At 31.6% G+C, this 21,621-nt stretch overlaps 2 protein-coding genes across 2 annotated transcripts; one reads left to right on the top strand and one right to left on the bottom strand.

Moving 5' to 3' along the window:
* The first annotated feature begins 8,512 nt into the window (after positions 1–8,512).
* Positions 8,513–15,422, top strand: LOC120163003. The gene is made up of 4 exons (XM_039173040.1): positions 8,513–8,517; positions 12,398–12,402; positions 14,472–15,003; positions 15,236–15,422. The coding sequence occupies exons 3-4, from the start codon at positions 14,473–14,475 to the stop codon at positions 15,338–15,340; spliced, it is 636 nt and encodes a 211-aa protein (XP_039028971.1). The 5' UTR covers positions 8,513–8,517; positions 12,398–12,402; position 14,472; the 3' UTR covers positions 15,341–15,422.
* A 92-nt stretch (positions 15,423–15,514) lies between these two features.
* Positions 15,515–16,824, bottom strand: LOC120163116 (protein RKD3-like). Its single transcript, XM_039173126.1, has 3 exons — positions 16,748–16,824; positions 16,184–16,637; positions 15,515–15,772 (listed from the first exon to the last, which is right to left on the bottom strand). The coding sequence occupies exons 1-3, from the start codon at positions 16,822–16,824 to the stop codon at positions 15,515–15,517; spliced, it is 789 nt and encodes a 262-aa protein (XP_039029057.1).
* Between the last annotated feature and the right edge of the window lie 4,797 nt (positions 16,825–21,621).

Genomic DNA, 21,621 nt, shown 5'->3' with positions numbered 1-21,621 from the left:
TGGCGTAAAAATGAGGATTTTGTGTTTGAAAAGACGAGGGTATAACTATAAAGTCGTATATATGGAGAAAGATAGTGTTATAAAAAGATCAGTTTTACCCGAGAAGGTAAAAGTATGAATTTGGTATCTCAAAAAAGGTAAGGGTGTGACATTGGGGGTCTCAAATAGAGGTAATGTCAAGGTAAAGAATCAAGTGATTTTACTTTTGGAATTGGACGGGATACGAAAGGTCTAATCTTGCTACTTGCCAAAGATCTATAATTATTGAAAAATTAAAAGAATCTTTAATTTATCGATATTCAAAGAACTTCAGGATTAAAACTTCTTTTATTGCTTATAAACCTATAAGAAGGTATAAGTTCAATCACCAAACATTTTTATAAAGCTTGGTGTACTTTATCACGTTTGATAAAGCTTGGTGTCCTTAAATTATTTGTGGTTGAATCATGAGATCTCTATTTTTACTTCCAAAACAAAGTGGTCTTCATGTCTTCGTGAAGGGCCTTTTCGTCCTAAGTCTAACTGCATCTATCTCTTAAGGAAACATTTTGGCATTTGCGCCTTCAAATGAAGTCTTCAATCAACTTCAAATTTCTTTATTCATCGGTTGTCTTTCTTCATGGAACATTTAAACATCTTTTGATCTCCTAGTTTTGACTACATGGCTATGAGTTTCTTGTCTCATTAAGAACAACCTTTTATTTAGTCAATCACTTGCAAATTAACACCTTTATATGGCATGAAGATGCAAATTCAAGAAAATAAAATCAAAATAAAATAAACACAAAACAAAAATGGGTTAGTACACATAAGATAAATAACAACATAGTAAGTACTATAAGCATCGAATGAAACCTACCCTCACAGGTTGACTACCCATACATGGTATAATAAATCCTACCCAAACATGCTTTCTACCCACATACTTTGTTATTCACAAAAATCATAACCACATGATATCTAGTTCTCATGTATTTATTCAAAACATCAAATTATTCTACCAAGACTCATAGAATCTTTTCCTTGTGTACACTCTTCATGGGCTTTCTAAGGGTAGATCAAGCTCTATAGTCCTAGGCTCACGATATGCTAGGTTCATCTCTAGGGCAAGAGGTACTCGAATTATCCGTATGGAGGCGATTACCATAACGAGGACCATAAGGAACGTGCCCCAGGAGCGATTAACTATCACATGCAGAGGTGAAAACCATCACGAAAGAGTAACTTCTCACTCCCACTTAAGTGAGATGGAACGATATTTTAGCTCATGTTACGCAAATGCAGCTGTGCAGTGTGAGGAAAAACAAAAACAATACAAACAACACAAAACATAGTTCTCAAATCCTTGAACATTTATTTAATCTGAAAATATTAGCAAACAAATTAGTACAACTATTTAGTGGCTAATCAAATTATAAACATAAAACAAATCAAACACCCATGGGATCTCAAATTAAATTACGACGAATTTACAATTTTTATTGCAAAGACAACTAATTCATTAATTAATGGCCTAACTCTCGAATGTCCCCAGAAGTGTTGTCAAGCTATCGAGAAGTTCCTTTTAAAATCTATGGTGTCGATTAAAAAAAATCGAGATTTTGTAAAAATGTTTGCCACAAATAATTTGGGACTCGAAAAAAATACTAAAATTGATCGTGAAGTCACCACCAATTTTTGATTAAGGTGTGATTGGGCACCCAAAATGCTTTTACATCATTTTAAGGTATGAGTACCGAAAATTGAGTTCGGGAGTCGATTACACGTGAGGAAGGATTAGCACCCCCCAAAGTGCCCTAAATCGGTACCTAGTCGATTAATTACATGTCTTTGCAATAAAATTTACAAGTTCTAATTTTATTTAATTTTTGATCCCTTTAAATAATATTCCTGAATTTTAGGATGGAAAATGACAATATTTAATAATTTCCTATCAAGAAGAAAAGACCTCTCATGCTTTAGAGCAGTCAATTCTTACTCCAATCGAAATAAAAAAATATAAAAAATCCTATTCTAAAACTCATTATTAATTTAAATTCCAAAATGCACGAACAATGATAAAATAAATCAATTTAAATGAGAAATTACCAATCCTTTTAGAAAGAAGAAGGATGTTCGATTATTTAAAAACGTCGAGATTGAACCTTTTATAAGTTCTAACAATATTTTCTCGACGAATTTAAATAGACGGACATTTCTTTTTCTCTCTTTCCCAAATTTTAGATTGAATCATATTTTTTTAGTTTCACTTGTAGGAATACCTTTTCATTTAAAATTATCGGAGAGACACTCTTATGCCTTAAGATAGTCATCTCACGATAATGTTAAAATGCAATGGCATTACTCTTAGTCCAATTATTTGAATTGAGTCCAAATAATGCTTGTCAAGATAACATGTATATTAATTTAAAATAAACCCTAGAGTTATATGTACAAATAAAAAATATTCACATACATATCGTTTGAAAACATATAAAAAACACAAAATTAATATCAGTAAATGAAATAATATATAAAAAAATATTTGTAATCGAACCAACCAAAATATATTAAATACCACACACACGTATGATGCAAACATGCCTTTAGCATTTAAATAAAAAAATGAATTAAAAATGGGACTACACAGTACATGCATTATACAATTTATTAAGGTATAAATGTTCATAATAAATTGGCATTCATATATATATATATATATATATATATATATATATATATATATATATATATATATATATATATATATATATAAACTAATTAAAACCATAATATGTAAATATATACACACAAGAAATTACATAGCATAGTAAAACAAGCTAATATATATATGTTACATAACTACTCACGTGACAAAATGAGGACAATGAAAAATTTAAGAATCAGGTCATAACAAATAATAAATATATATAGGGATACATCAAAACACTAACCCAACTAAAATGGTGGCCAAAATAAATATACGACAAACCTATGCAGATTTAAAACAGAAATTGAGCATGAAACTATGTATTAAACAAGTAGGACTAAATCAGAATAAATAAAATATTAAAAGCAACCATCAAAATATTAATCCATGCTATTTCATGCAATTTCAAGAAAAAATGGTGATCAAAATGAATTCATGGCAAGACTACAATGACCTACATCATAAATAAGACACTTTCGAACACATAACAATACTATGGACTAAAATGCTATAAATTAAAATTCACAAATCAGATCACAAATTCAACCAATTATATAAATAAAAGATAATGACCAAAATATAAAAACATAAACTTAAGAGCTTGAAATCATAAAATTAAAAGTTATATTTAGTGACTAAAATGAAGGGATACAAACATTGGATGACCCCTTGAGTGGTTTCCTCATGCGCTAGTTTCAGGAAATCCTAACCCTCAAAACTAGTTTTGAGTTTGATATATACTCATATTTTGTCTTTGTTGAAACCATAGCCCCCATTTATTTTATTTTCTAAGAGAGACATAGAACAAACTCTCTCAACTTCCCTCTCACCGGAGGCAAAGTCACCGCTCGTCGGTGGTCTCTACTGTCACTCACGATGGCTGAGCAGAGGCAAAATACCCCAAAAGGCCCGTCCTACTCCTCTAAACCCAAATCCCATGCTATTTTCCCCTTAAAACTAATCTTAAAAGCCTAAATCTAATGGAGAAATTATGAAAAAACTACCTTCTTCCACTATGAAAATCACCGTCCGATGGTGATGTATTTTAGATATGTGTTTGCCGACCACATGATGGATCTTCTCACCGCATGGATCTTCAGTTTGAAGGCTAGAAGGTAAGGTTTTGAGGATTTTTTTTTGTTTTCGATTTTCTTTCTCCCCTAATTCTTATAAGATATGTGTATTTCTAGGACCCTTATGTATATTTTGGTCTGTAACTCTATTGGTATTTTGATTTATTTGGTCTTACATATGTTTTTTTTTGACAAGATATAAGTCATTAGTTTTATTAGAAATAGAAAAATATCCAAATTACAATGAAGGTTTACAACTACAACCGTAAACTAAATACATAATAAGGATATTTTTCATATAATCATTAACACAAGAAACTAGCCACTTAAGATCACACAAGGACCATATATAAGGAAAATGTTAAAAACAACCTAACCAAATAAACTCAAATAAGAGGTAGATACAAACATATCTGACAACATTGATAAATGAACCATAAAAAGGGTTCAAGCTATTGAAAGACCGTCGACAAACCATAAATCAAAATTGAGTGATGTGAGAAAACTATCCATAAATGTAAATCACATATCCAAATCCAATATGAGGATCCAAAGCATTAAAGATTAGCATGATAAAAAAAATGCTATTTTGATCAGTCGTTACATGTCAAATCTAACCCTTAAAAAAAGGATAAACAAAAATAACGGCCAAACGAAAAATAACCGTCGCTCACGATGGCTAGAGCAGAGGCAAAATACCCCAAAAGGCTCGTCATACTCCTCTAAACCGAAATCCCACGATATTTTCCCCTTAAAACTAATCTTAAAAGCCTAGATCTAATGGAGAAATTATGAAAAAACTACCTTCTTCCACTATGAAAATCACCGTCCGATGGTGATGTATTTTAGATATGTGTTTGCCGGCCATATGATGGATCTTCTCACCGCATGGATCTTCAGTTTGAAGGATAGAAGGTAAGGTTTTGATGATTTTTTTTTGTTTTCGGTTTTCTTTCTCCCCTGATTCTTATAAGATATGTGTATTTCTAGGACCCTTATGTATATTTTGGTATGTAAATCTATTGGTATTTTGATTTATTTGGTCTTACATATGTTTTTTTGACAAGATAAAAGTCATTAGTTTTATTAGAAATAGAAAAATATCCAAATTACAATGAAGGTTTACAACTACAACCGTAAACTAAATACATAATAAGGATATTTTTCATATAATCATTAACACAAGAAACTAGCCACTTAAGATCACACAAGGACCATATATAAGGAAAATGTTAAAAAAACATAACCAAATAAACTCAAATAAAAGGTAGATACAAACATATCTGACTACATTGATAAATGAACCATAAAAAGGGTTCAAGCTAAAAAGGTAGATACAAACATATCTTTAGTATGTCCAGCATACCTATCAATTAATATTTTCTAATTTATCCTTTGTTTTCCAAATATATGTTGAATGAAAATGCATGGTACATGAGATGAACCTAAATGTCGTAATTAAAACATAAGTATATCATACCTATCAAAATACGAATTTAATTATTTTCAAATCATTATAATTTCTTTGAGATGCATACGTAGTGTCGATACGGTTGTTCATAAATATATTATGAATTTTGCACACTTAGTGCCAGTACGATAGTTCATCAACATATGATGAAATTCATGGGTTACACTATTAGTACTTATACGGTCGTTCATCAAAATATGATGAATTATGTGGGTTGCACACTTAGTGCCTATATGGTCGTTCATCAACATATGATGAATTTCGTGGGTTGCACACTTAGTGTCTATACAGTCGTTCATCAACATATGATGAATTTCGTGGGTTGCACACTTAGTGCCTATATGGTCGTTCATCAGCATATAATGAATTCCGTGGTTTGCACACTTAATGCCTATATGGTTGTTCATCAACATATGATGAATTCTATGAGTTGCACACTTAGTGCCTATACGTCATTCATCAACATATTATGAATTTCGTGGGTTGCACACTTAGTGCCTATACGGTCGTTCATCAATATATGATGAATTTTGTGGGTTGCACACTTAGTGCCTATATAACAATGCAACATATACATTTAATCACATAAAATCCATAACTCTTAAGGTAAATAATAAATGCACTAACCTGGTATGCCTAGTTAATATGCTTTAAGGATGTCTAGCTATCCAGCAACTTTATCTTTTCCCTTTTTCTTGCTTGACTCAGGAGCTTGGTTACGATCTACGCAAAATCCATTAAGTACACATACCATACCAAATGTTAGTATACTTCTCTAACATTTATACTTTCAATAATACTTAAAAGTACTACTATATTCAATTTCTATTAAAATTCATCATATCTTAAAGTTTCCAGACTCAATAGTATCGGTACCTCTATCATGCTATCTATACTTATATACTATGGTACCGATATTCTCTTTTAGTATCGATACCATTTATGCATTCTATAATCCATGGTATCGATACCTCTCTTTTAGTATCGATACCCACATCAATATTGATACTAATTGCATCAATATTGATAGTGTTCATCTTAATTCTTCAAATTTAAACCTATAGTACTGGTACTATTCTTCCAGTACCAATACTCTTACCCAGATTTTCCATTTTCAGCTCGATTTTGACCCAAATCATGTTTAAATCTCTTACTTTTACCTCAAACAATACCTTAGACTTAACATCACTTAACCCAATTAACTTTCCTCCATTTAGCTTCTTATAACACCATAATTCTCTAAAGAACACTCCAAACCAAGAATCATACTACTTTTCTAACATGTTTTTAATCACATCCAAGTCTTCTAATCTCTTATTTACTTATTTGACAAGTCAAATATACTTATAAACATCAATAAAAACTCATATTTCAACAAATCACTCAAAAACATATTTTCTTCAATCTCAAATAAAATATATTTTTCTTAGTTTTAATCCTCTTTAACCCTTCCTTAAGCTTACACATCACTTAAGGTTTCAAGACTTGCATAAACTAAAGAATAAACTAATTCAAAGAAAACTTACCTTGGCTATGGGGAGAGCACGGTCATGGGGAAGAAGAAGAAGAGAAGAAAGATAACTATCCTCTTTAACTTTCCCCCTTTTCTCACTTAAATCCCTAATAAAAATTGAATTTTAAATTTATTTCTCTCTAAAGGACTAAAATGCCCTTTTATTCTTCCATTCCTTATTAATTGGTCTTAAACACAATTTATAAATCATTTCTTATACTTTACCATTTATTAAATTTATTATCCCAAATTTCAAATTCTTTTACTATGGCCACCGACCCGATATTTGGGGTATTACAACTTTTTTAATGTTCACTGATCTGATGAAGTAACTTTTATGCTCATCTTTTGGAAGTGCTCTCCAATTCTCAACTCTCGTGAGCACATTTGGGTTGTACGGTGCCTTATAAATAGATTTAAGACCGCTTCATATTCATCAACTGCATAATCTTTATATCTGAGCCTATTTTTTAGGTTTTCAACTCAAACCCTCATTTGGTTTCAAAATGTTATTCAAAATTTTATTTCTTGAACTCCTCTTTTTCATTTTTCCTATCAAGCATTAAAGATTTGGTTTAAGGGTGATCGAACCAAGGATCAATTCATTCGGATGCCTTTAAGCGTGTCTTATCAAATTTGAATTTGTTTGTCACTTGTCTTTTATTTTCATTCTTCTTCGGGATCCCTCTAGGCTGCCCATTATTGGGGTTTCACCCTAGATTTCATCTTCATTTTCCTACATCTTCGGCATTTCTCGCTCTTCTTGTTAAATTTGGAACTTTGAAACATTTGTACTTGATTAATCTTGTGGCTTGAGGCTCAACGAGTCACTTATCTTGCAATACTTGATCCATTTTCTTTCTTCTTCTTCTTCTTCTTTTCCTTCTCTTTTTTTTCATTTTTTCTTTTCTTTTTCTTATTTTATTTATTTATTTTTTTCCTTTTCATTTTCTTTTTTTGTGTGTCTTGAATATGAATTTATTAGATGAGTTTAGGACTTCAATTGCTTTAAGTACCTTCTTGTCCTCTTTATTTGAAGAATTTTACACTTATATCTGAGTACAAATTGTTTCTTTTATCCGAACATCTTTTGTTATTCTTGACTTGATTTGATCTTCGAGCACTTGTACTTGGTATACCTTACGGTGTCTTGTTATTTCTCACTTGATTTTACAAGGGCTTGCCCCTGTAATAAAACTTGGATTGATGGTCTTCTCTCAAGCAAGCAATTTTCCTTCACCCTGCCTCTAAATTGGAGGGTGATCCTTGCTTAGGGTTGAATCAAAAGAAAAATAATCCAGACTCAAATGAGGACAACAAGGGATACATTTTCTCTTTTTGTGAAGGGATAAATGAAATAAGGTCATTCATCATTTCATACACCGAAGTCCTTGCAAAAAGAGGTATCCCCAGGGAGATGAATATTCATGATTAACTTTTATTCACATGAAAACAAATTAATTAATGCATGATTGAATCATTTCAATCATTTTATTTTAATCATTCCCTTTATTTCCTCTTCTTCTTCGTGCTTATAGTATGCTCTAATTATTCGACCTTATCTTCAAAAACTTGATCTAGGATGCCCCATTTCGTCTCTTCTTGCTGGAAGATTCACGGAAAAATGAAAGTTTTGCACTTAAGGCCTTTAGGTTTTATTGGCGTAAAAATGAGGATTTTGTGTTTGAAAAGATGAGGGTATAACTTTAAAGTCGTATATATGGAGAAAGATAGTGTTATAAAAAGATCAGTTTTACCCGAGAAGGTAAAAGTATGAATTTGGTATCTCAAAAAAGGTAAGGGTATGACATTGGGGGTCTCAAATAGAGGTAATGTCAAGGTAAAGAATCAAGTGATTGTACTTTTGGAATTGGACGGGATACGAAAGGTCTAATCTTGCCACTTGCCAAAGATCTATAATTATTGAAAAATTAAAAGAATCTTTAATTTATCGATATTCAAAGAACTTCAAGATTAAAACTTCTTTTATTGCTTATAAACCTATAAGAAGGTATAAGTTCAATCACCAAACACTTTTATAAAATATTTAAGTAAATAAAGAAAGAAAGAACAAAAACAAGTTCAAACAAAATAATGCAAATGCAACAAAGCTTAATGATGGATGGAAATGATTATTTCTTGATTAGGTTCGTAATGCCCTATTACTCATTGAAGGTCCATGCCCCTGAATTGACTAAATTCTGAACCTTGTTTTTCAGTGCCCCATAGTTCTTAGTGGTATGCCCCAAGCTTCATATCCAATTCTCTCAATTCTTCTCTAGGTACGAATGGGGTGGCTTCAATTTACCTTCAATATTTTCGTCACAGAGTCATCCACAAATTACCCCATTCTCTAGGATTGATTCATGTAACAATGCTTAAATTAAAGCAGTGCGAATACAAATGTAGATGCAAAAAGTGTTAATTGCATAAGTGACCACCATATAACAACCTTCATTTAGACAACAAGGTTTTATTACACCAGGTAGTCAAAATAAAATTGTGATTCTCCATTTCTTCACTTCCTTGATCCATACTCTTCATGAGATCTAACATTGCACCCAAAGTTTTCGGTGTACTTTATCACATTTGATAACGCTTGGTGTCCTTAAATTATTTATGGTTGAATCATTAGATCTCTATTTTTATTTCCAATACAAAGTGGTCTTCATGACTTCGTGAAGGGTCTTTTCGTCCTGAGTCTAACTGCATCTATCTCTTAAGGAAACATTTTGGCATTTGCGCCTTCAAATGAAGTCTTCAAATTTCTTTATTCATTGGTTGTCTTCCTTCATTGAACATTTAAACATCTTTGGATCTCCTAGTTTTGACTACATGGCTATGAGTTTATTGTCCCATTAAGAACAACCTTTTATTTAGTCAATCACTTGCAAATTAACACCTTTATATGGCATGAAGATGCAAATGCAAGAAAATAAAACCAAAATAAAATAAACACAAAACAAAAATGGGTTAGTACACATAAGATAAATAACAAGATAGTAAGTACTATAAGCATCGAATGAAACCTACCCTCACAGGTTGACTACCCATACATGGTATAATAAATCCTACCCAAACATGCTTTCTACCCACATACTTTGTTATTCACAAAAATCATAACCACATGATATCTAGTTCTCATGTATTCATTCAAAACATCAAATTATTCTACCAGGACTCATAGAATCTTTTCCTTGTGTACACTCTTCATGGGATTTCTAAGGGTAGAGCAGGCTCTATAGTCCTAGGCTCACGATATGCTATGTTCATCTCTAGGGCAAGAGGTACTCGAATTATCCGTATGGAGGCGATTACCATCACGAGGACCATAAGGCACGTGCCCCAGGAGCGATTAACTATCCCATGCAGAGGTGAAAACCATCACGAAAGAGTAACTTCTTACTCCCACTTAAGTGAGATAGAACGAGATTTTAGCTCATGTTACGCAAATGTAGCTTTGCAGTGTGAGGAAAAACAAAAACAATATAAACAACACAAAACATAGTTCTCAAATCCTTGAACATTTATTTAATCTGAAAATATTAGCAAACAAATTAGTACAACTATTTAGTGGTTAATCAAATTATAAACATAAAACAAATCAAACACCCATTGGATCTCAAATTAAATTACGACGAATTTACAATTTTTATTGCAAAGACAACTAATTCATTAATTAATGGCCTAACTCTCGAATGTCCCTAGAAGAGTTGGCAAGCTATCGAGAAGTTCCTTTTAAAATCTATGGTGTCGATTAAAAAAAATGAGATTTTGTAAAAATGTATGCCTCAAATAATTTGGGAGTCGAAAAAAAATACTAAAATTGATCGTGGAGTCACCACCAATATTTGATTAAGGTGTGATTGGGCACCCAAAATGCTTTTTCATCATTTTAAGGTGTGAGTACCGAAAATTGAGTTCGGAGTCGATTACACGTGGGGAAGGATTAGCACCCCCCCCCAAAGCGCCCTAAATCGGTACCTAGTCGATTAATTACATGTCTTTGCAATGAAATTTACAAGTTCTAATTTTATTTAATTTTTGATCCCTTTAAATAATATTTCTGAATTTTAGGATGGAAAACGACAATATTTAATTATTTCCTATCAAGAAGAAAAGACCTCTCATGCCTTAGAGCAGTCAATTCTTACTCTAATCGAAATAAAGAAATATTAAAATTCCTATTCTAAAACTCATTATTAATTTAAATTCCAAAATGCATGAACAATGATAAAATAAATCAATTTAAATGAGAAATTACCAATCCTTTTAGAAAGAAGAAGGATGTTCGATTATTTAAAGACGTCGAGATTGGACCTTTTATAAGTTCTAACAACCTTTTCTCGACGAATTTAAATAGACGGACATTTCTTTTTCTCTCTTTCCCAAATTTTAGGTTGAATCATATTTTTTTAGTTTCACTTGTAGGAATACCTTTTCATTTAAAATTATCGGAGAGACACTCTTATGCCTTAAGATAGTCATCTCACGATAATGTTAAAATGCAATGGCATTACTCTTAGTCCAATTATTTGAATTGAGTCCAAATAATGCTTGTCAAGATAACATGTATATTAATTTAAAATAAACCCTAGAGTTATATGTACAAATAAAAAATATTTACATACATATCGTTTGAAAACATATAAAAAAACACAAAATTAATATCAGTAAATGAAATAATACATAAAAAATATATTTGTAATCGAACCAACCAAAATATATTAAATACCACACACACGTATGATGCAAACATGCCTTTAGCATTTAAATAAAAAAATGAATTAAAAATGGGACTACACAGTACATGCATTATAGAATTTATTAAGGTATAAATGTTCATAATAAATTGGCATTCAAACATATATATATATATATATATATAAACTAATTAAAACCATAATATGTAAATATATACACACAAGAAATGACATAGCATAGTAAAACAAGCTAATATATATATGTTACATAACTACTCACGTGACAAAATGAGGACTATGAAAAATTTAAGAATCAAGTCATAACAAATAATAAATATATATAGGGATACATCAAAACACTAACCCAACTAAAACGGTGGCCAAAATAAATATACGACAAACCTATGGAGATTTAAAACAGAAATTGAGCATGAAACTGTGTATTAAACAAGTAGGACTAAATCAGAATAAATAAAAAATTAAAAGCAGCCATCAAAATATTAATCCATGCTATTTCATGCAATTTCAAGAAAAATGGTGATCAAAATGAATTCATGGCAAGACTACAATGACCTACATCATAAATAAGACACTTTTGAACACAAACAATATATGGACTAAAATGCTATAAATTAAAATTCACAAATCAAATCACAAATTCAACCATTATATAAATAAAAGACAATGACCAAAATATAAAAACATAAAATTAAGAGCTTGAAATCATAAAATTAAAAGTTATATTTAGTGACTAAAATGAAGGGATACAAACATTGGATGACCCCTTGAGTGGTTTCCTCTTACGCTAGTTTCAGGAAATCCTAACCCTCAAAACTAGTTTTGAGTTTGATATATAACTCATATTTTGTCTTTGTTGAAACCATAGCCCCCATTTTTTTTTCTAAGAGAGACATAGAACAAACTCTCTCAACTTCCCTCTCACCGGAGGCAAAGTCACCACTCGTCGGTGGTCTCTACCGTCGCTCACGATGGCTGGAGCAGAGGAAAAATACCCCAAAAGGCTCGTCCTACTCCTCTAAACCGAAATCCCACGCTATTTTCCCCTTAAAAGCCTAGATCTAATGGAGAAATTATGAAAAAACTACCTTCTTCCACTATGAAAATCACCGTCCGATGGTGATGTATTTTAGATATGTGTTTGCCGGCCACATAATGTATCTTCTCACCGCATGGATCTTCAATTTGAAGGCTAGAAGGTAAGGTTTTGATGATTTTTTTTTGTTTTCGGTTTTCTTTCTCCCCTGATTCTTATAAGATATGTGTATTTCTAGGACCCTTATGTATATTTTGGTCTGTAACTCTATTGGTATTTTGATTTATTTGGTCTTACATATGTTTTTTTGACAAGATAGAAGTCATTAGTTTTATTAGAAATAGAAAAATATCCAAATTACAATGAAGGTTTACAACTACAATCGTAAACTAAATACATAATAAGGATATTTTTCATATAATCATTAACACAAGAAACTAGCCACATAAGATCACACAAGGACCATATATAAGGAAAATGTTAAAAAAAACCTAACCAAATAAACTCAAATAAAAGGTAGATACAAACATATCTGACTATATTGATAAACGAACTATAAAAAGGGTTTAAGCTATCGAAAGGCCACCGACAAACCGTAAATCAAAATTGAGTGACGTGAGAAAACTATCCATGAATGTAAATCACGTATCCAAATCCAATATGAGGATCCAAAGCATTAAAGATTAGCATGATAACAAAAGTGCTATTTTGATCAGTCGTTACATGTCAAATTTAACCCTAAAAAAAGGATAAACAAAAATAACGGCCAAACGACAAAAAAAAATACCAAAAGGAAGAAGAAAACATGCCATAAAAACATAATTATTAAAAATTAAAAACATAAAAAATATATGATATAATGAAATAAAGAAAAAACAATAAATACTTGTGGTCAGTGACAAACACTAAGATTAATATCGCTGCGGATCACAAAGATTACTTGGTCTTATATTAATTGTCATAGAGTTTCAATTTTGTATAAGTGTTTTATCATTGGTATTGATGTTATTATTTTATTATATCATTTTTATTATATGATTAAATGTCATAAATGAGAAAGAAAATTTAAAATTATTGATCACCTCAGTGATTCAAAGTTACACACTAAACTCATCATGTAACAAATTGGGCTTGAGGTGTTACACATTTGTTAATTTTGGTAAAGGCCATTTAGAGGCAACACATGGACTAGGGTTTTTCTGTGTAGAAATAAGACGAATAAGAGAAAAGAGTGTTCTAAAATTCTAGGAAATAATAAATTCATTTTTTTAATTTTAAAAAAAGTTTAAAAAAATTAATAAGAGATGATGATGATGTGTTTTGGAACAATAAAATGATAGAATTTTTAAATATGTAAGATTAAACTAGTTGAATTATTTTAAATTACGACTAATTTAATAGAATATATGAGTAGTGAAGAATAAACATGTTATAATATACATTTAAAATGTCACATTAATATTTCCATTAACAAGTTAACTAATCACAAATTAAAATGTTAATGACTAACCAACGGTGTTGTTCATGTGATAAGCAGTTTGATATCGTGTAAGTAGGTTTCAAATTCGAGTCATTGCGTATGCAAAAGGTCCTTGCTGGGAAACTTACCCACCAAAATCAGGTGTGCGACCTGAGTCGGTCCGGATTAGCCAGAGCAAACCTTGGAAACTAGAAGGGCAACCAAAAAAAAAATTGTCAATGACTAAATTAACAAAAAAAAGTTATTTAGTAGCTAAAATAAAATTGACCCCATTATGTAGTTAGTATATTGATAATTTTCCCTACATAAATCATATACTCGTGAATAAGAAGCGCCGGGAGCGTTTGTTGCTGCTGTGGGACTCTCGCAGTTTACACTCATCACCACCCTCTTCACCCACGATCTCCTTCTCTATAAACTTTGAAAATCATTTTATATATTGTGTGAGAGGAAAAAAAATAACGTTTGCATGATCAGAGACTTACAAGAATGGGGTCTCCTTCTACACCAAAGCTTTCTCTATATTCGCTTCCGAGTAAGGCCAAAGAGCCGTCAGGGATGATAACGCCGCCGATCCATGCCTCAGTTTCGATTCCATTCAAGTGGGAGGAAGCACCGGGCAAGCCTAGGCGGCCATATCGTAGTGAAAACGAAACAGATACAAGCAGCCGATCAAAGCCAAACGTTGCGAGATGCTTGCAACTGCCACCGAGATTGTTAGCTGAGTCTAAAGTTGCTAACATTCCTTCTCCAGCAACAGTCTTGGAGGTGCCTGATGCATGTCGGTTTGTGTCTAACACTTTGTCGTTTGGAAAAGGTGGGTCTTTGAGGAGACTGGACAAAGTTATGTTTGGATCCAGTAGGTGGGGGAGCTTCAGAAAGGTTGGCCGACAAGTTTTTCAGGGAAGTTTTGACTTTTCAACTCCGGCGGTTGATGGCGGAGATGCGGAGGTGAAGATCACAACGATTAGGAAGAAACCCGGTTTTCTGAATCTATCTCAAGCTAGCTCACATGTCTTGGTACGTTTCAAAACCATCATTGACTAAACAATTCTATCATGTTCCTAGTCTTCTTTGTCGTGTCAAACTTTCTGTTTCAAGTTTCTTAATTTTCTGGGAATTTACACTCTTCAAGTGAATTTTGGTGATATTAACGAGTAATTAATTATTTTAGCAAAAAATAGGCATCTTTGGCTAGTATATGACTTTTTTATTGAATGTTTTCTAATCAGACAACAACATTTATCTGCAGGCAAGCATTTATGAAAGCTTTAAGCAAGTGGTCCCATGGAGACGTGTGCATGAGAAAATGAAGAAAAAGGGCTCCTCAAACGCATTGCCGTCGGCTGATCTGTGAGATCCGTTGTTCAACTTTAAAGCACTTTTATGTAATATCAAGGTATAATTTACAGCACTTCATATACTGTGTGATGTATATAAAATTATCTCTCGGAGCAGAAAATCAATATTATCATATTCTATGTATGGTACCCAGAAATCATGGTTTGGTCAAAAAACAGTTTTTTTTACATTAAAATCTATAAATGGTTGTTGATTCAAAACATATGGAGAAAAGTGGCTGTGTTGACTGTATATAATAGCAGAAAAGTAAGAGCTGAATAGCATAATAGTCAAAAAAAGGAGGCAAGGGACCTTCTTTCTTGTAATTAGCTTTGAAGCATGCCTGTCTTAGCTTCTTTGTTCTCTCTGGCAATTCCATATCTGGCAGTTTCTCTAGCATCCTTTGGTGCTCCTCCAACACCTGTATCTCATTAGTCAAACCAAGCTCCTAAAGATAAGAGGACAATGGCTAATTAGAAATTAGGAACCACACACTTTGAAGGGTTTTTCCTCATTTGGCTCTTGATCACCATTGAGAAACCATTAAAGAGTTTGGTCAGTTGGCACCATCAATCTCTTGCTAATGCTAGCAAGTAATATTCATGTGTTTTAGTTGATGATGACATTTAGTTTTATCATGATCATGTCATGTTAACGAGAGCCTTGTCTCATTTAGGGACATACATAAAATTTTATATCAAGGAAAATTTATAAAATTCCAGGGGTGATCGCTGCTCTAATCCCTTTCGATTCATCGCTGAGCAGTAACTAGTTCGTTAAGCAGAATGGAATGCCTAGAGTGAGAAGCATATGAAAGTTTCTACTAAATGTAAACACATGCATGGATAAGAATATATACCTTGACATTGTTGATGAGTGACTTCAAGCTCTTGATCTTCCTATGAGGCCATCTCAAGATGTTAGGTTCCCTGCATCTCTTCTTCAACAGAGTTAAACCCACATTCATCTCTTTAGCAGCTTTGGATATGGGAAAATCAAAGTACTTTTGAAACTCATCTAATTCCAATGCACCTGTTCTCTTCCTCCTAAAACTCCTGCTTCTACTTTTACTCAAAGTTCCACTTGAACCACTGTTGTTCGTCATATTGCCACAATGGTGACCCAATGAATCAACTACTGCCTTTAGAGGCTTTACATCAACCATTTCATCTTCATTGTGATCTAAAAGAGTAAAGTCGTTGCTTATTTCTTCAAAATCCATGAACTCAACACATGCATTATTGGATTGGGATGGCAACGAAGATGAATTGAAATCGTAAGAACTATCCATTTCAAAAGCCGACAACTCCAACCTGATTTAAAGAAAAAGATCCAAATCATAAGAACTAAAACCCAAAACTTGAAAAGAAAAATGATAATGTAATAACCACAAATTATTAAGAAGATGATTAAGGCATCTAACATTCGAAATGGGTTTTCTTCAAAGTTGATGCAGTCAAATTCAGGTCCATTTTCAAACTTCGGGAAGCCAAGATCCATTGGAAGATGATGCAGAATGAAGGTGGGGAGTTAAAAGGCGACTTTCAACGTTCTATATAAATATGAAAAACAGGGAAGGGGATGAATTGGTATAGAAATGGAAATAAATTGCACAATTTTCAAGGGATGTATTAAATATTATCATTTATTATTAGTGAAGAATTAATCAATCACTTAACACCATTATCATTAATGCATTAATCCTTATCTATCTTTTAAACTTCGTTTTTATGATTAAACATCATATCTTTTCGATTTTACAACTTTTGAGTTTAATTTAGTTCATAAAATTATAAGTTTATTTTTCTAATTAACGATTTTTATTCATTGATTATTAATTTAGATCAATAATTTTATTTAAAGGATTAAATATTTTAAGTCATTTAAAAAATTTATCGGTGGTATACTTTTTTTTGATGTAATGTATTGATTTTTTTAATAAATGTATAGGAAACACCTTTAATTGCGGTTTCATTTTTTAAATTTATTTTATCATTATTTATAAATATAATCTCTATGATTAATAAGTGTACCATAACCGAAAATCAGTTGATCAAGTGGGATGAAGTACTAGATCTCTTAAGCAAGTTCAGGGGTTCATATCCTGATGTTTGAGAATAGAATATACTGAGTTGGGGGTTATCTTTATCTCTATAGTACCTTATTCAGATTAATCGATCAATAAATCAGATATTAATGATTATAAAAAAAAGTTGACGTTAAAGTGTTACGTAGCCGCTTTTAGCATCGTTACCAGATATGTATTAATGTGAGAAATGTAGATAAATTTAAACATCAGTGTGAATAGAAAAATTTAACACTAAGACAAATTGAAGATTAACATATAATTTATTTTTTTATAATTATAATAAATGGCATATCATGATGTTCATCGTTTTTTTTTAATTTTTCGTATCAAATGACCTAAAATTAACATAAATTAAGATAGTAAATTAAATATGGGAAAATTACACTAATGGTCCCTTAACTATAGAGTATTACTTTATTGAGTTCATCAACTATTAAAAGTTACAAAATGATCCTTTTACTATAAGACACTACTTTGTTGAGTTCTCTACTATTAAAAGTTACAAAATTGTCACCCGACTATTTATATATTCCAAATTCATCATTCTCCGTTAAAAAATCAGAGATCGTCTGAGTTTGACGTTAACATGCTCATTGGGATATGATAAAAATATGATTCCAAAATTTATTGAGCTATATTTTGTGAATTGAGTCTTTGTTTACATTACATTATCGAGTCATTTCTTGAAACATGATGTCGTTGAGTTAGTACTTGAAAGCAACGACGGTGCCCATAGCATCATTAAATATATGATTTTATCATATCTCAGTCAGTAGGTTAACGTTCATATCAGATGTCCGTCAATTTTTTAATGAAAATGACGAGTTTGGAATATATGAATAGTTGGGTGGCCATTTTATAACTTTTAATAGGCGTAGACTCAATAAAACAACACTCTATAGTCAAAAGACCATTTTACAACTTCTAATAATCAGGATACTCAATAAAACAATATCATACAATCACTTTTGTATTTTACATACATTCTTATCATAATAATGTAGACATGTCTATTGACTTAATTATGATCTTAAAATTTTCAAATCAATTACAAAAGTCGCCAGACATATTGTTGAAAAAGATATATTAAAAAATGAATGTGAAATTTTGTTGAAAACTCGATCCGTACAGATACAACAAATAGGTAGAGAAGGCCAACGTAAAAGAGTTGACTACACAGCAACAATTCTATTCAACGAGACACCATGCAGATCGTCATAGAAATACTTCAACTTTTGCTGCGTTGGTTAGGGGTGAGTACTCGATCGAGTTGAGTTAAATTTTTTTGAGTTATTCGTGTTGACGAGTCGTATTTTATTATTAAAATTTTATTTGAAATTTTTTTGAGTTGATTTTAAGAAATTCAAGGCAAGTTTTTGACTTTTTATATAAATTTAATTGTAATTATTTATAATAGTATGATACCAATTACATCTAATTTATTGACTTTCTCTAACCATATATATATATTTCTTCATATTATTTTTCATATTGTAATGTTATTTAATAAATCGATACAATCTAAAATTATAAATATTTATAACATTATTTTTAAAAGAAGATATTTTGAGGATATAAAATTTATGGAAGTATAAAGGAGTCAAGGAATTGATGAGAAGAAAGAATTTACAAGAAAAAATGTAGTCGAAAGACCAAATTGAATAAAATGTAAAGTTAAGGGATTGAACTGATAAATGAGTAAATTTGTAGTTAAAAATGAGAATTGAAGTTGCATAGGTATTCTATTGTGGTAGAGGAGCATATCGTTCAAATTGGTCAAAATGGACTTAAAATGAAGGATGAATTGAAGAAATGAGGATATCATACAAAGTTGATGAGCTAAATTGGAAAAATATAAAATTTGTTATAAAAAAAAGATTAATTGAAGATACATATGTATTCTACAATGATTTAGGAGAATGTGGTTCAAGTTTAATAAAAATTGGACTTAAAATGAATGAAATATTGAAGAGATTAGGAAATCACTCAAAATTAAGGGACTAAATTGAAAAATTGAAAATTTGTTATCAAAAAGAAAAATTGAACATACATAGTTATTCCAAAATGGTTTAAGAGCATGTGATTTAAATTGGTAAAATGTGAATTTAAAAGGAAGGATGAATTGAAAAATTATAAAATCATAAGTCAAATTATAAAACTGTCAAAATATTCAACAAACATTTGATTTTTCGAGTTACTTGTAGTACGTTTTAACATCTTGTGTAGTTTTATCATGCCTCCATCTAAGGTGATGTTTTTAATGACAAATTTAAATTGTTTCATATTTCTTTGATAATTTTATAATTCTTGTTATTTGTTATGGAGAGGTTTTAATATGCTTTAAACATGTACTATTTTCATATGTATGGTATTATATTTTCTTAGTGCATACAGTGTCACAAGAATTACTAAACAAAGGTTTCGAAACATCTTTGTTTAAATGAAGAATCTATTGGTATATAAATGTTTCGTATTGACTTAAATTCTAATTAATAATTAAATCAAATTTTATTGTAATTTTGATTGTTGAAGATTACTAGATGATTAAGTTTATTTAGATAAGAATTTTTATGAAGTAAGGATTCATAATGATTGAGCTTATTTTCCTTATATCTTAACGTTTAAAATTATGAGAGAATTATTTAGTGATATATAATCTCTACTGTGATCTCTGCAACTATTAGAATCTATGTTTGTAACACCCCAAATTCCGAGTTAGTAGTTTTGGTGTTAGATGACCCTATAAGGCTCCCTTAAGCTTTATTTATTGATTTGGGGTAAAACTAGAGTGTTTTAGAGGGGTTTTGGGTGATTCTTGAGCCTTATTCATGGTTTTCTAGATTGTAGTATCGATATTGTTCTTGTAGTATCGATACCAATATCAATATTGTTTTTGTAGTATAGTACTCGTATTAATACCAATATCGTAGTATCGATACTCGTATAAGACTCGCACCAATACATCACTCGTTGCATATGAATATTTATAGATTGATATAAAATGTACAACTAAGGTTAAAAAAGGGTCTTAAATTATGAAATGACCCAAATTCCCCTTAGGTGACATAAATTACCAAAATACCCTTAGTGCGTAAGAAACTTTAAAAATACCCTTAAAGGGGTGCATATCAAACATTCACAAACGAAGGATCGTTGCGATAGACATGCCATCGAGCGAGACGATGGATGTCGTGGATAGCGAGATAGAGGAAATCGAGTACTACATGAACACCTATCATAAAAAATGAGCAAGTTGCCCTATTGGTTCAAGGGAAAATCGATGGCAAGTGTGATGAGAGCGACTAAGGGGTCGTTATCAATGAACCAACCTCGAATCGAGCATTGTGCTAGTAATAATATCAAGTGGGTAGCGATGAATATTAATTTCCTTAAGGGCATAACACACTAAAAAGACTAATAAACCATTGTATAACATTCTAGATAAGTGAATGAGCGATATAAGAACTAGTGAGGGGATGACCTCACTTTAGTGGGTTGAACAATGCTAGTGTGTAGCTATGCTACCTTAGTTGCCATAGTGGGGCATTGATATAAATGCGTGGCCTTTGGGCACTCAGATATGCATGTGTAGTTGCATTAGTATAATACATCAGTTATACTTGAAACTTGGCTTGATGATATGTGATACAGAGCCAATGCTTCAGTTGAGTGAAAATTAACGATGCCATCTGACCTGGGTTCCCCCTTCATGATCTACCTGATGATATGTGATATTATGAGATCATTCAGCAGCTTAGTGGGAATTTCACCGATGCTATATGATACTGGGGTTCTCCCAGCATTCTAGTATCTGATATTATGTGAGACCAAATAGTAACAACATGTCTTGTGTCGCAATTAGAGAATGCACTTCAATTATAATCATTGGGGTTAAGGACCCAATAGAGGTGTACTCATGGCGAGGCCCTTGAAGAGAATTAAGGGAACCATGAGACTCCTACTTCAGCAATAAAACAATTGAACCTTAAGTAGGTAGCACTCGATTATGATCATGCATATACATACTGCTTAGTACCATGTCTTTAGCATGCTTGTGTTTATGAGACTCATAATGCTGTTCTAGATTAGTGATTATACTGCTAGGCTTTATAAGCTCAGCGTCCAGATGTTTTCATTTGCAGGTTATTAGCTTGAGTTGTTCAATGAACACCATCGCAACAGGATTTCCAGTATCTCCTCTAGAGTAT

Source organism: Hibiscus syriacus, unplaced genomic scaffold (assembly GCF_006381635.1).
Source record: "Hibiscus syriacus cultivar Baekdansim isolate YM2019G1 unplaced genomic scaffold, ASM638163v2 tig00111427_pilon, whole genome shotgun sequence".
In the NCBI taxonomy this organism is placed as follows: Eukaryota; Viridiplantae; Streptophyta; class Magnoliopsida; order Malvales; family Malvaceae; genus Hibiscus; species Hibiscus syriacus.
Note: the sequence above shows the minus strand (reverse complement) of the source record. Positions and strands in the feature narration are given on the sequence as shown.